Source organism: Moschus berezovskii, chromosome 20 (assembly GCF_049115385.1).
Source record: "Moschus berezovskii isolate FMDL1 chromosome 20, NW_MosBer_1.0, whole genome shotgun sequence".
NCBI classification, from domain to species: domain Eukaryota; kingdom Metazoa; phylum Chordata; class Mammalia; order Artiodactyla; family Moschidae; genus Moschus; species Moschus berezovskii.
Window position 1 is genome coordinate 57,056,526 of NC_142479.1, and position 12,058 is coordinate 57,068,583.

General features: G+C 55.3%; 1 protein-coding gene across 4 annotated transcripts in view; it reads right to left on the reverse strand.

Annotated features, from left to right (window-relative positions):
• Window positions 1-1,739: 1,739 nt before the first annotated feature.
• Window positions 1,740-12,058, reverse strand: part of ARHGAP27 (Rho GTPase activating protein 27) — a 37,168-nt gene continuing 26,849 nt past the window's right edge. For all 4 annotated transcript variants that reach the window (XM_055408098.2, XM_055408099.2, XM_088829178.1 and 1 more), the window contains 14 exons: window positions 11,650-11,832; window positions 11,360-11,440; window positions 11,199-11,288; window positions 10,776-10,843; window positions 10,389-10,479; window positions 9,753-9,857; window positions 5,849-5,947; window positions 4,759-4,864; window positions 4,501-4,623; window positions 4,329-4,427; window positions 4,059-4,136; window positions 3,822-3,956; window positions 3,562-3,667; window positions 1,740-3,456 (listed from right to left, as the gene is read on the reverse strand). In XM_055408098.2, the coding sequence (XP_055264073.2) occupies window positions 3,279-3,456; window positions 3,562-3,667; window positions 3,822-3,956; window positions 4,059-4,136; window positions 4,329-4,427; window positions 4,501-4,623; window positions 4,759-4,864; window positions 5,849-5,947; window positions 9,753-9,857; window positions 10,389-10,479; window positions 10,776-10,843; window positions 11,199-11,288; window positions 11,360-11,440; window positions 11,650-11,832 (1,542 nt within the window). In that variant the 3' untranslated portion in view covers window positions 1,740-3,278. The remainder of the gene's footprint in view (window positions 3,457-3,561; window positions 3,668-3,821; window positions 3,957-4,058; window positions 4,137-4,328; window positions 4,428-4,500; window positions 4,624-4,758; window positions 4,865-5,848; window positions 5,948-9,752; window positions 9,858-10,388; window positions 10,480-10,775; window positions 10,844-11,198; window positions 11,289-11,359; window positions 11,441-11,649; window positions 11,833-12,058) is intronic.

Genomic DNA, 12,058 nt, shown 5'->3' on the forward strand with positions numbered 1-12,058 from the left:
AGGATCTTTTAGTAGCAGTACGCAGGACCCAGTTCCCTGACTAAGGATGGAACCCGGGCCTCCTGCATTGGGAGCTTGAAGTCTTAACCACTGGACCACCAGGGAAGTCCCCACAGTAGGTGCTTTCTGAAGCTCCGCCTGGTGATATAATGTGATGATTTTGGGACTTCCATGTCTGTGGCTACATTACTGAACACCCTGCCAAACTCTTGGCAGGGTCAAAAACCTGGGGCGGGCTGGAGTGGGGAGCTGACACTTCCCAAGACCTTCCTGCACCAGGATCCTCCTGCCACTGTCCTGCCACAGGCCCCCCTTCATTGTGGTCCCAAGGCCCTGAGCACTCTGCCCTCTGCCGGCCTCACCTCCCACCCATGCCCACCGGCTTTGCAGGCTTCTGTCACCATGGTCTTCATACAGATTTTGTTCTCCCCACAAGCCTCCCTGCCTCAGAGCCTTTGCTCATGCTGTTCCCTCTGACTCAGGGAAGACACCCCTTCCCTGATTTCCTCACCCTGTTGACTCCTCTTCACTCTCTAGTGCTTGGCTCAAATGCGGCTTCCGCAGAGGCATCTTGGTCTCCTGAGGGACAGTCACACCCCAGTGACACACCTTCAGAGCACCCTGCAATTTTCCCAGCTCCCATACAAACATGGTTATCCAAGTAGTTGGCTGTTTAATATCCATCTAGTTCTGCCCTTAGACCTGTGAGAGGGGGTCCCTGCGCCGCCATGGGTCTCACTTTAGAAGGTTCTACTGTGGTACTGGAAAAGACTCCTTGGACAGCAAGATCAACCAGTCAATCTTAAAGGAAATCAACCCTGAATACTCATTGGAAGGACTAATGCTGAAGTTGATGTTCCAATACTTTGGTTACCTGATGCAAATAGCCAACTCACTGGAAAAGATACTGATGCTGGGAAGGACAGAGGGTAGGAGGAGAAAGGGGTAAGAGAAGATGAGATGGTTGGATAGCATCGTCGATTCAATGGACATGAACTGGGCAAACTCTGGGAGATGGCGAGGGACAGGGAAGACTGGCGTGCTGCGGTCCACAGGGTTGCAGAGTCGGACACGACTTGGTGACTGAACAACTCTGGACATTCTCTGTGCCTCTCCCCCCCAAGAATGAGGACTCTGTGGTGTCCCCTTAGAGCCCAGGCCCATCCCTTTAGACCATGCTCTTGACATGTGGGACCCCATGTCCCTTCCCTTAGAGGGTGGACTGTGTGGGGTGGCCAGGGACAGCAGTTTGGACTCGTGGTTGGAATGTCCAGGTGTGTCCCTCTCCTTGGGCCAGGATGCTCTGAGGGTGGGAAGATTAGGGGTGGGGCTGGGTTGAGAGCAGAGCCAAAGAAGTTAACGTTAGAACCTGGCTTTCCAGGTCATTGTAAAAGTATATTTGTCAGAGTAGGAGAATTACGATATCCCTGGTGGTCCAGTGGTTAAGAAACCACCTGCCAATGCAGGGACATGGGTCTGATCCCTGGTCTTGGAGGATGCCATAGGGCAACTAAGCCCGGGGCCACAACTACTGAGTCTGCGTGCTGTAGAGCCTGGGCTTGGCCACAAGAGCAGACACTGCAATGAGAAGCCAGCGCACTGCAACTAGAGAGTAGGCCCCGCTCTCCGCAACCAGAGAAAGCCCGAGCACAGCAATGAAGACCCAGGATGGCCAAAATAAATAATTAAATAATAACAATAACAAAGCAGAATATTTTTTAAAAAATTAAACAACAAAGTAGGAGAATAGAACACATTTTATTGATTCAGCTTGATTTATAACTTTACAACATGTTGACGTATGGTATGAAGCCTTCATTTGTACTCCTGCCCCAGGCCTGCTGGCATTAGGGGTGGGCTTGGGTCAGTCCCACCCACCAGGCCAGAAGCTCCACCAGGGAGGCAGTGTGCAGTACCCCTGCCCCAGAGGACAGTGCCTGGCACAGAAGAGCAGATAATAAATACTGGCTGTGAGAAATGAGATAATCCAAGTAAGATGCTTGGCATGGTACAAATGTCAATAAATATTAGCTTCTGTTGTTTGAACGCATGAACAGGTGGGTGGGGGAGGGAGGCCGAGACCCATAAACTGAGGTGGTTGGTGTCTAAGAAGGGGAGGGGGGCCGGTGACGCCGAGGCCGGGTTCATACTTCCTTTCCTGAGGTCATGCCTGCCTTCCCCCTACCCTCCAGGTCTCTCTTCCAGTTCTTCACAGCAAGGTGGGCACCAGGGAGGTACACCAGTCAGCAAGGGCACTGAGAGGGGCTAGGATAACTCCTGCCAGTGCTATTATTCCTCCCCCAGAGAAGAACAGCTGGGGCAGACTCCCTCTTTGCCCTCAGGGACCTCCTCAGACAGAACTCACCAGCTCGGTTTCACTGCTTTACCCATAAGGCCATGCTGTTGGGGGGGGCGGGGTAGCTGAAAGGGCTGATGTCACCTTCACAGGAAGCTGTGCTCTTGTGTGACAGAAGGCTGAGCTGGGGAGTCCAATCACCCACCAGACCCTGAACAAGTCACTTTGCCTCTGAAAGCCTGTTTCCTCATCTGTAAAATGGGATTGTGAGTAGAAATGGTGTGTTAAGTGGCAGGTGCAGGGTACACATTTAGTGACCAGGAAGCAACCTCGCACAGAGCACAAAGTGGATCAAGGGAGGGCAGAGACCCAGAACTCCAGCTGGGAAAGTGGATGAAAATGGTGCACAGTCAGCCAGTGGCTGAGCCTGGCAGGAGCTTCGGCCCAGAGGCCTGGGGAAAAGCAAGTTCAGCCGCCCACTGGATCAGTCCTGTTTCCGCAGCAGGGAAGCTGTCACTTGCTGCTTCATGATGGCACAGTGCCACGCACAGGGCCGGGGACCCGCAGGGTCTCCGTGAAGGCCTCCACCAGGTGCAGGCCTGACAAAACCAGGAATGCCCTCGGCCACGTCCTCCAGGCATCAGCGGCTGTAACAGAAAACTCACCCCCCACCCTGCATCCTCGCACGTGCCCAGTAGGTGGCGCTGTGGTAAAGAACAGACCCCAATAAACCTCCGAACAGGCCAACTCCGGGGCGGGGCGGAAAAAAAAAAAATCACAGTTTGAGAACTGCCCACCAGGGGTCACCATACCCTCAGAACCGAGGGGGTGCAGAACTCGCAGCCGCCTACGGTCTGGAGGGAGGCTCAGGTCTCAGAGATAAAAACAGTCCAGCCGCGTGGCCTCCAGCTGCCCACGCAGGACCACTGTCGCCGCCCCCACTCCCAGGTCCAGCAGCTGGGGTGGGGCTGGGGGCCCGCGGTCAGTGCGGCGGGAAGATGTCCGAACACTGCTGTAGGATGAGCTCCACCACCTGATTCTGGAACACCATGGTCATGGGCATGCTGGCTTCCTCCGTCTCGGGCCGCAGCAGCGTGGGCCCGAAGACTATGGCCACGTTCTGCACGGACATGCGGTTCCGTTCTCCGTGCTCGATCACCCTGCAGCGGGGGTGGGGGGTTGGACTCAAGGCCCAGAGCTGGAGGGAGAAGGGTGGGGTCCCCTCAGGCCCGCCTCCCCATTCCCGCGCCGCTCCCCGCGCTCACCGGCACAGGTGCTGGAAGAGCACCCGCAGCGTGTCGTGATTGGGGGCGGGCAGTGAGCGCACCAGATCCCGCACACAGCGGAAACGCTTGGCCGGATCCTGCAGCTCTGGGCAAGGGACAGGTCAGAGGGAGGAGAGGGGGGAAACAGAGGAGGCTGACTTCGGTATTTGGGGGAGGGGGGCCTGGTCACTGCAGGAGCGTGCGTGAGGCAGCCCTGCCCTACCCGCACCCCATCCGCCCCACCTCCCCCAGGCGCTCACTGATGGCCGCAATGAACTGGCGGAAGTGTGAGAAGGGGAAGAGGGGCTCGGGCAGCTCTCGAAAGAAGAGCTTCAGGGCGCCGGTGATAACATGAACGTCCTCCCAGCGCCCGTCTTCCAGGTCCAGACGTTCATCTGCGGCGAGAGGTCGGGGAGGGTAGGGGGGAAGGAAGAAGAGATCAGCTCATTCCTTCAAGCGCCTTCAGGCCCAGGGCAGGGCCAGGGGGCGGGGCTCACCGTGGTCCACCTTATAGCGCAGCTTCTGGATGGTGGCCAGATTTCCACTGATGCGGTACAGCCCGTCGATGTCCAGCCCTGGAGCGGAGGGAGACTCTGACCCCGGGTTCGGTGGGCTGGCGCTAAAGCCTTTGCTCTAATTCCTGCTCAGAAGCTCTCGTTCTTTCCCTCTCGACCCTGCGCCCCACCCCTTCCCTGGAGGTCTCCGTCTGGGGTTCTGGAAGGAGGCCTTCAGGCTCCGGGAATGCCCTGCCCGGCGCGGTTACATACCCCGGGCCTCGACGGCGCGGATGCTCTGCTGCACGAAGCGCGGCACTGAGCTCTTCTCGCGCTCACACAGCTCGGCCAGCGGACAGCCGAACACCTGGTCTGGGGGAGAGGCTCGTCAGCGCCGCCTCGCCCCTGGGCCACCGGCGCCCCGCTCTCCAGGTCCCTCGGGTACCTTTGATGTAGCCCTTCTCCCGCAGCGACTGCAGCGTGGGCCGCCTCAGCAGGAACTTGAGGAGCTTCTGCCGGACCCTGCTGACGTCACCCTCCAGGCCTCCGGGCCCCGGGGTGGGCGGTGCTGCCCAACGCCAATGGGAACGCGAGGGCTGGGTCAGTCGTTGGCACCACGGTTGATCCCCAGCCCGGTGGTCACCGCTCCCCTAAAGGATGTCCGCCATCCACCTCCACCCGCCTCACCCCGACCCAAGCACACCTGCACCAGGCCGTGGCTCATCCTCCCGCCAGCTTCCTAGGCGCTCACTGGACCCAAAGTCCACGCTGCTGCTCTCACTTTCCTCCTCGGGAGGCATGTCTGCGGACTAGAATCACACAACCTCAGAGAGGCAGAGCTTGGGGCCAACTGGCAGGGGCGGGGGCGGGGGGGCGATCCTTCTGGGATGGGGTGAGGGACTGAAATGCCCTCCCAGCAGGTCTGGACTGAAGACCCCTAGGCAGAGAATTCTGTTCCCTTATCCAGGTCAACTCAGCTTTACTTCCATCAGGGAACCCCATTCACGGCCCGCCTTAGCTGCACGGAGCCCTCCAGGTGTTGGAGTCAGGCATCCTGTTCTCCCCCACCTTTCCTCATCCTGACTATCCCTACCCACCTCCTGGTTCCTGGTCCCCTCTCACCATCATTTTCCTTAGCTCCTCTGTACACACTCCACTAGGTCAGCATTTCGCAATACGTGGCTCCCAGTTCAATTTTGCAGTGTGAGCTGGGACCAGAGCACTGCCAACCACCTCACCAGCATCACCTTTCTGGATCTGGATTCCTACCATTATTAATACAGCCAAGCAGGTAATCCAGTGTTGCCTATTTCCTTAATAGGGAATTAAGGATCAAAAAGCCCCAGGCTGTTTCCAGGTGAAGAGCTGTCAGAGTGGGCCTGCCCCATCTCTACTTATGCAATTGATATATGGAACTTAAAAAAATGGTAGACCCATCAATTCAGTCCTTTTAAATGATGTCTTCTGGTTTCAGCCTTTCTCTCCAGCCTGAGGTTGTTTACCAGAGTATTTACTTTTCTCCTGTCTCACTGTGGAATAGGTCACTACTCTAGGATATGTTCACCTGGACAGGCATCCCGTAGGGCCAACCCCAGGGGCTGGATTCACTTACTTAAGAAAGTCTGTTTCTTTAGCAGCCCATCTGCATCTGCAGGGAGGACTACTTACCTACCAGTGTCATGGAGCTCCCAGTACCCAAGTGGAGGGCCCCACCCACAATGGGCACAGCTGCCCTGCATAATGGCTGGCCATCCCCTCCCCACCAGCCCTGGCAGCCCCCCAGCTCTGCCTACCACCTCCTGGATGCCCTGGCTGATGGCATTGTGCCAGGTGCTGATGATGGCCTCCGAGTCATGCTGGATCAGGTATTCTGAGCCATCTCGGCTCCGAAGCTGGTGGGACACAAGTCACTCAGTCATCTCTGGTTTCCTGGGTCTGCCCCAGGGCAAGGGGGATCTATTCCTGTCTCCAGGAACTCAGACACTAATAGAGCCAGGGCCTCTCCCCAAGCCAAGGTATTCCACCTCCTTAAAGAAGTCAGTAACAGCATCTGTGTTACAGATGGGCAAACTGAGGCTCAGTGAGTTTAAGCAACCTCCTTGTGGATACACAGCTAGTGACTGATGGAGCGAGGATCTGAGTGCAGCAGAACTGCATGGCTTAGCCATCTGGTGTGCCTTCCCTTACCCCAGCCTGCCTCCCCATGGGAGGCCTACCCAGAGCACCAGCCAGCAAACAATCCATGAAAGGAAAGGAACTCCATGTGGGAGGCCCCGATGCCACTACTCTATACTACTGAGTTGCAAGCAGATATTAACAGCCTGGGTTCTTAATCAGTTGACTGCTGTTTCTTTAACGAAGTCTACAAAGAACAAGGATAACTTGGATGGATCTCTCCTCGGCCTCTGGCTCCGAGAACCAAGCCTTCAAGGTGGATGGGAATGGCTGGTTGCTGCAGCTCTTACCAGCCCTGCCTTTGGGTCCTGTGAGAGAGTCAGAGTCAGCAAAAACTGCCTGAGGGTCTTCCCTGGTGGTCCAGTTAAGAATCTGCCTTGCAATGCAGCATACACTAGTTGGATCCCTCGTCTGGGTACTAAGATTCCCCCATGCAGCAGAGCAACTAAGCCCATGCACCCCAACTAGAGAGTCCATGCTCCGCAATGAAAGATCCGATATGACACAATGAAGAACCTGTGTGCTGTAACTAAGAATCGACACAGCTGAATAAATAAATAAATAGATAAAACTGTCTCAGACAGGTTATAGCTTCCAGACTCAGTGCAGTGCTTTGGCTGTCTACTTATTTAACTTAGACTTGAATGGAATATAAAATGCTTTCAAAGACAAAACAAACCTGCATGTTCTACTCCATCCTCCTCCCTGCAAAGACCAGAGAACCTTCAGTGGGCAGAGAGCACAACCTCATTCTAATCTAAACTGACAGGGGCCCTATCTGTTATTCCAGAGAACGAATGGCCTAACAATGCTTCTAAAACAATTGCCATTCTTTTCGGCAGCCGTCTCAAAAGCGGTAATCAGTTCACATTCGAGTTTCGTATGGAAGGCAAATCTGTCTAGTTACGTATCAATATATTGTACAAGACATCCATTCTGTTGAATGCACAGGCAGGCAGAACTCAAGCCAGCTATTGTCAGGGGACATTAGGACAACTAGGAAGATTGGCCATCCTTGACGATACAGTATTTAGGGTGGTCTCCTGAAAAAGGGCTTCCCAGGAGGCACTAGTGGTAAAGAACCTGCCTATTAATGCAGGTGAGATGAAAGAGTTTATATCTGGGTCAGGAAGATCCTGTGGAGGAAGGCATGGGAACCCAGCCCAGTATTCTTGCCTGAAGAATCCCATGCACAGAGAAGCCTGATAGGCTACAGGGTTGAAAAGAGCTGGACACGACTAAAGTGACTTAGCACGCATACATGCTTGAGAAAAATCCGAAGTTGCCTATAGGTGGCAGGCTTCCCTGATAACTCACCTGGTAAAGAATCTGCCTGCAATGCAGGAGAAAGTAAAGTCGCTCAGTCATGTCCGACTCTGCAACCCCGTGGACTGTAGCCTACCAGGCTTCTCCGTCCATGGCAAGAATACTGGAGTGGGTTACCATTTCCTTCTCCAGGGGATCTTCCCGACCCAGGGATCGAACCCGGGTCTCCCACATTGGAGGCAGACGTTTTAACCTCTGAGGACCCTGGTTCAATTCCTGGATTGGGAAGATCCCCTGGAGAAGGGTTAGGGTACCCATTCCAGTATTCTGGCCTAGAGAATTCCATGGACTGTATACCCATGGGGTCACAAAGAGTCAGACACGACTGAATGACTTTCACTCTCACTTTCTTTCCGCCCCTGAGTGGAGGGAAGATGACTGCCAGCCAGTGGGAAGCGGGGGACTCCAGGATTTCCATTCCAGACTGTCAGCCTTCCTGTCAGCTTGAGGTGCTTCCAAGAGCACCATCTGCCTTCTGGTCTTTGCCAGAAAAGACGACTCAGAAGCATCTACTCTGAAACTTTCATCAAAAACCCAGTCAGAGAGGTGACATTCAGAGAGCACTGTTTGAAGACTTTCCCTCTAGTTCAAATATGATGTCCCTCCTCAATCCGATGTTCACAACAGACATAGCTAGTCGATCATAGAGCTCTACTCGGTCGAGTCTGGGGAAGGCGCCAGACCTACTGATCAGAGCTCAGAAGATACAACTGGTTTCCAGCTCTGCTCTGTGGATTGTTGTTGTTTAGTTCCTAAGTCATGTCACACCCCATGGACTGTAGCCTGCCAGGCTCCTCTGTCCATGGAATTCTCCAGGCAAGAATACTGGAGTGGGTTGCCATGCCCACCTCCAAGGGATCTTCCTGACTCAGGGATCAAACCTGCGTCTCCTGCATTGGCAGGCAGATTCTTTGCCACTGAGCCTTCAGGGAAGCCCCTGCTCTGTGGATACTCTGGTTCTAAAACTGAGTGAAGCTGGGTGAACCATCATTAAATAACACACTCAAGCTCCTTGCAGAATTGCTTTTTCTGAGCTGAAATGAAAGGTGCATTTTGTGGCTTTCAGCAAATGTTACCTGAAGCAACCCCAATAGTCCCTTACTAAACTAGAACAGAGCTGCGCACTAAAAATTCCTTCTAGAGCCAAGGGTTAGGAAAAAGCTTTGATTTCCCTCAAAATCTAGAATGGTTTCCCCCTCAGTCCCCTGACCCAATAATGAGAGCCATGTTTCACTTTGGCTGCCAGGAAACCAGGAGCTGACTTTTTTCAACAACAATAACCTTAGTATCTGTACATCCCCTGTTTCCTAATCCCACTCCACACTGCCCTCTTCCTCTAACTTGTTTTTCCTGCTCCTGGCTTTTCAGTAGCTTTTACCACCTCACCTATATGCATTTTCATTGTGAGCTGCCTCTAAACACTTGGAGACTGAGGTGAGGGTGCTTGCCTGTTTAATTTCTCAGTCATGTCTGACTCTGTGCAACCCCATGGACTGTAGCCCACCAGGCTCCTCTGTCCCTGGAATTTTCCAGGCAAGAATACTGGAGTGGGTTGCCACTTTCTGTTCTAGGGGATCTTCCCAATCCAGGGATCGAATCCACATTTATTATGTCTCCTGCATTGGCAGGCAGATTCTTTACCACTGTGCCACCTGGAGAAGCCCAGGTGAGGATAAGAGTGGTTTAAAAACAAGACAACACAAGGACAGTGAAGGGTGTGGCCTGAGAGGGAACTGCCTGGGCCTCATCTGGCCTCTCTTTCTGAGCGGGAGCCTGAGAAATGTGTCCACTGCCCTGCCCTGGTTTATTCACTTCCAGTTGGAAGCTGGGCTCTAACCAGCCAGAGGAGGTGTCCCAGCCTATCAGTCTGAGTAGGGGGGACCAAGCATCTCCTGTCTGTCTCAGGCCAAAGCAGTGGGATGAGGACTGCCCTTCCAGACATGACAGTGTTATTCCCCAGGGACTTCTACTCGGGGGACAAAGGGCTCCAGGGAGCTCCGCTCCTGGAGAGGAAGCTGCAGAATCCTGATGCCAGGAAACACTGTGGACAGATCCCCAAGGTAGGGACAGCTTTGGTTTTCAGCCCCGAGAATTCCAGCCTTAGCTCTGCCAGGGTCCCCGTGCTCAGGGCTTGCTTAGTGAGGGCCCCAAGCCATCAGTAGGCTCCTTCTCCTTCTCCTCACCCCCACCACTCACCTCCAGCACATTCTTCTTGCTGGATTTGTCTTTGGGGGCCCAGGTGAGAGAGGCCCCCTTCAGGTCCACTGTGAACTCAGGGGTGGAGAGTTTGGAAGGCTGCCTCTGTGGAGAAGGGGAAAAGGGTTGGAGGGAGTATGGTTTCAGGACACCCGCAGCTCAGTTCCAGCCTGTCACAGCTTCCTGGCTCCAATCCACCAGGCTCCCTTGGCTCTAGGCACAATGGGGATCATGGCTCTGGAGGCAAGAGACCCAGGAGTTCCTAGAACCATGGAGCCTGGGGGCTGGCTGGTTGTTTACTATCTGCCCACCTAGGAGAGGAAAGGAAAAAGGAGTGCAGTCCCATCTCTGCGAGCAGGTGCATCTGGTTTCCAGTCTCCCTGCCCACCAGGCTGGAGCTGTCCATCCCCAAGGACTGGTTCCCACACCTGATGTGACTGGACGTGCTTGTCCTGGGGTGATCTGCTCTCATTGTCCCCTGACAAGGCCCAGCTCCCTGGACCCTCACATTCCACGGTCTCAGACCTAGCCTTCAGCAAACCTGATTGAGCAAAGCATGCGATGGAGCACGCCTGCCTTGTCCTCAGGAGTTAGAAGCAGATGGGGTCGCCCCTGCCCTGGAGGTCTGGGCCTTACCAGGCCACCGGCAGCTGAGTTTTTTGAGTCTTTGAAGAAAGTCAGGACTCCACCCTCCAGCACTGTCCAGGAGGCACTCCAATGCTTCTTCCTGGGTAGGGGCAGTGGTAGCAGGGCTTGGGTTGGTCCTGGGTTGAGGTGCCCCCCTTCCACTCCCAGGATCAGGGCACAGAGTTTAAGAACACAGCTTGGGGCACCCAGTCATGAGAGGTGGACTCCCAGGGCTAACACCTGGTAGTCAAGGGGCCTTGGGCAAGTCATTTCTCTGTGCCTCAGGGTCCTCGCAGGACCTCATAAAGGGTTAATGAGAGCTTGGCATACAGGAGGTGCTCAGTGAACATCATCATTAAGGTCCACCCTGGGGTCTGGAGGCAGCTGAGCTCTCACCGGAGCCGCTTTCCTTTGTCCACTATCTTGGTGCGATGGAGCACTCCTGCCTTGTCCAGGGTCTTGATCTTAGAGAAAGAGAGCGAAGGAGGAGGCAGTTAAGGGGAGGAGCCACTCTGCCTCTCAGCCAGCAGCTCCCCACAGGTTGAGCCTGAGTCTCCACTGAACCCTCTTTGCTGGCACCTGGCTAGTGGTGGGGGGGTGCCTGCTCCCAGAGAAGCCACAGCAGCAGGAGAGACATACTTCCAGCCCCCAGCCTCGTCCAGTTCTGAGTCTGGGACAACCCAGAACCCAGGTTCATTTAGCCCAGGGTAGTGCTTGGGCCTATGGTGGAGATGTGCCTCCAAACCTAATCGCAGAACCTCCAGAAACACCCTAGTTTTTCTGTGGGGTCCTGCCAGGTCCTACATGCCCCCTCCTTACCTTCTCCTCCGGGGGGGTGGCCTGGGCTGGGGTCTCACTGTTCTGGTTGGATTTGTGGATGTTTCGAGGGGCGGGGACAGGGACTGGGACCTGGGGAGAAAGACACTGTCACATCGCGCCTCCACCTCTCTCCCAGCACTCTCCTTTCCCCAGCTGGTTACCTGGGGCAGGGCCCACTGAACGGAGGCGTCATCTGGATTGTAGAAGTAAGGCTTCCCATGTTGGTTCTCCAGCCTCACCCACTGTGGGGAGAGGGATGGTCAGGCCGCTTAGTTCACAGGGTAGGGGAACAAAAGTTTCCCTCCAGAGCCCAACACAGCCCCAGGGAGTTTAGAGGGGCGGGCGTGGGTGATAGTCTTGGGCGGGCATGGAGCCCGTGTGGAACTTCAGTATTGAGTGGTAAGGGGAGCGACCCCGAGGCTGTCTGCGCCCATCTGCCCGCTGCCCCTACCTGTTCTTCGGTGATGTTGTTGGTGTACACCGTCTGCCCATCTGGGCTCACATGGCAAGACCAGCCTGGGGGTGTGACAAAGGGAGAGGCGGGTCCGGGCTCACTGAAGGAGCCCACGGGGGAATAGTCTTCCTCTGGGTAACTGGTCAGCAAATCGGGGTAGTCCGTCTCAGGGGTCGGGGGCTGCAGGGAACAGAAGAGACGGAAATTCTCAGAGCCAGGAGTGACACCTGGCGCCCCGCCCTTTCCGCCCAGGCCACGCCCCCACCCTGGTTCCCCCCCCCCGACCCCAAGCTAAGAGAGGCGGGGCCAAAGGCCCTCAGTGATAGCCCCACCCACCCACGACCAAGGCCCCTCCCTCTCAGTCCCCAGGGCTGTGCGGGGGCAGGAGGCGGGGTCAGAGGCCCTG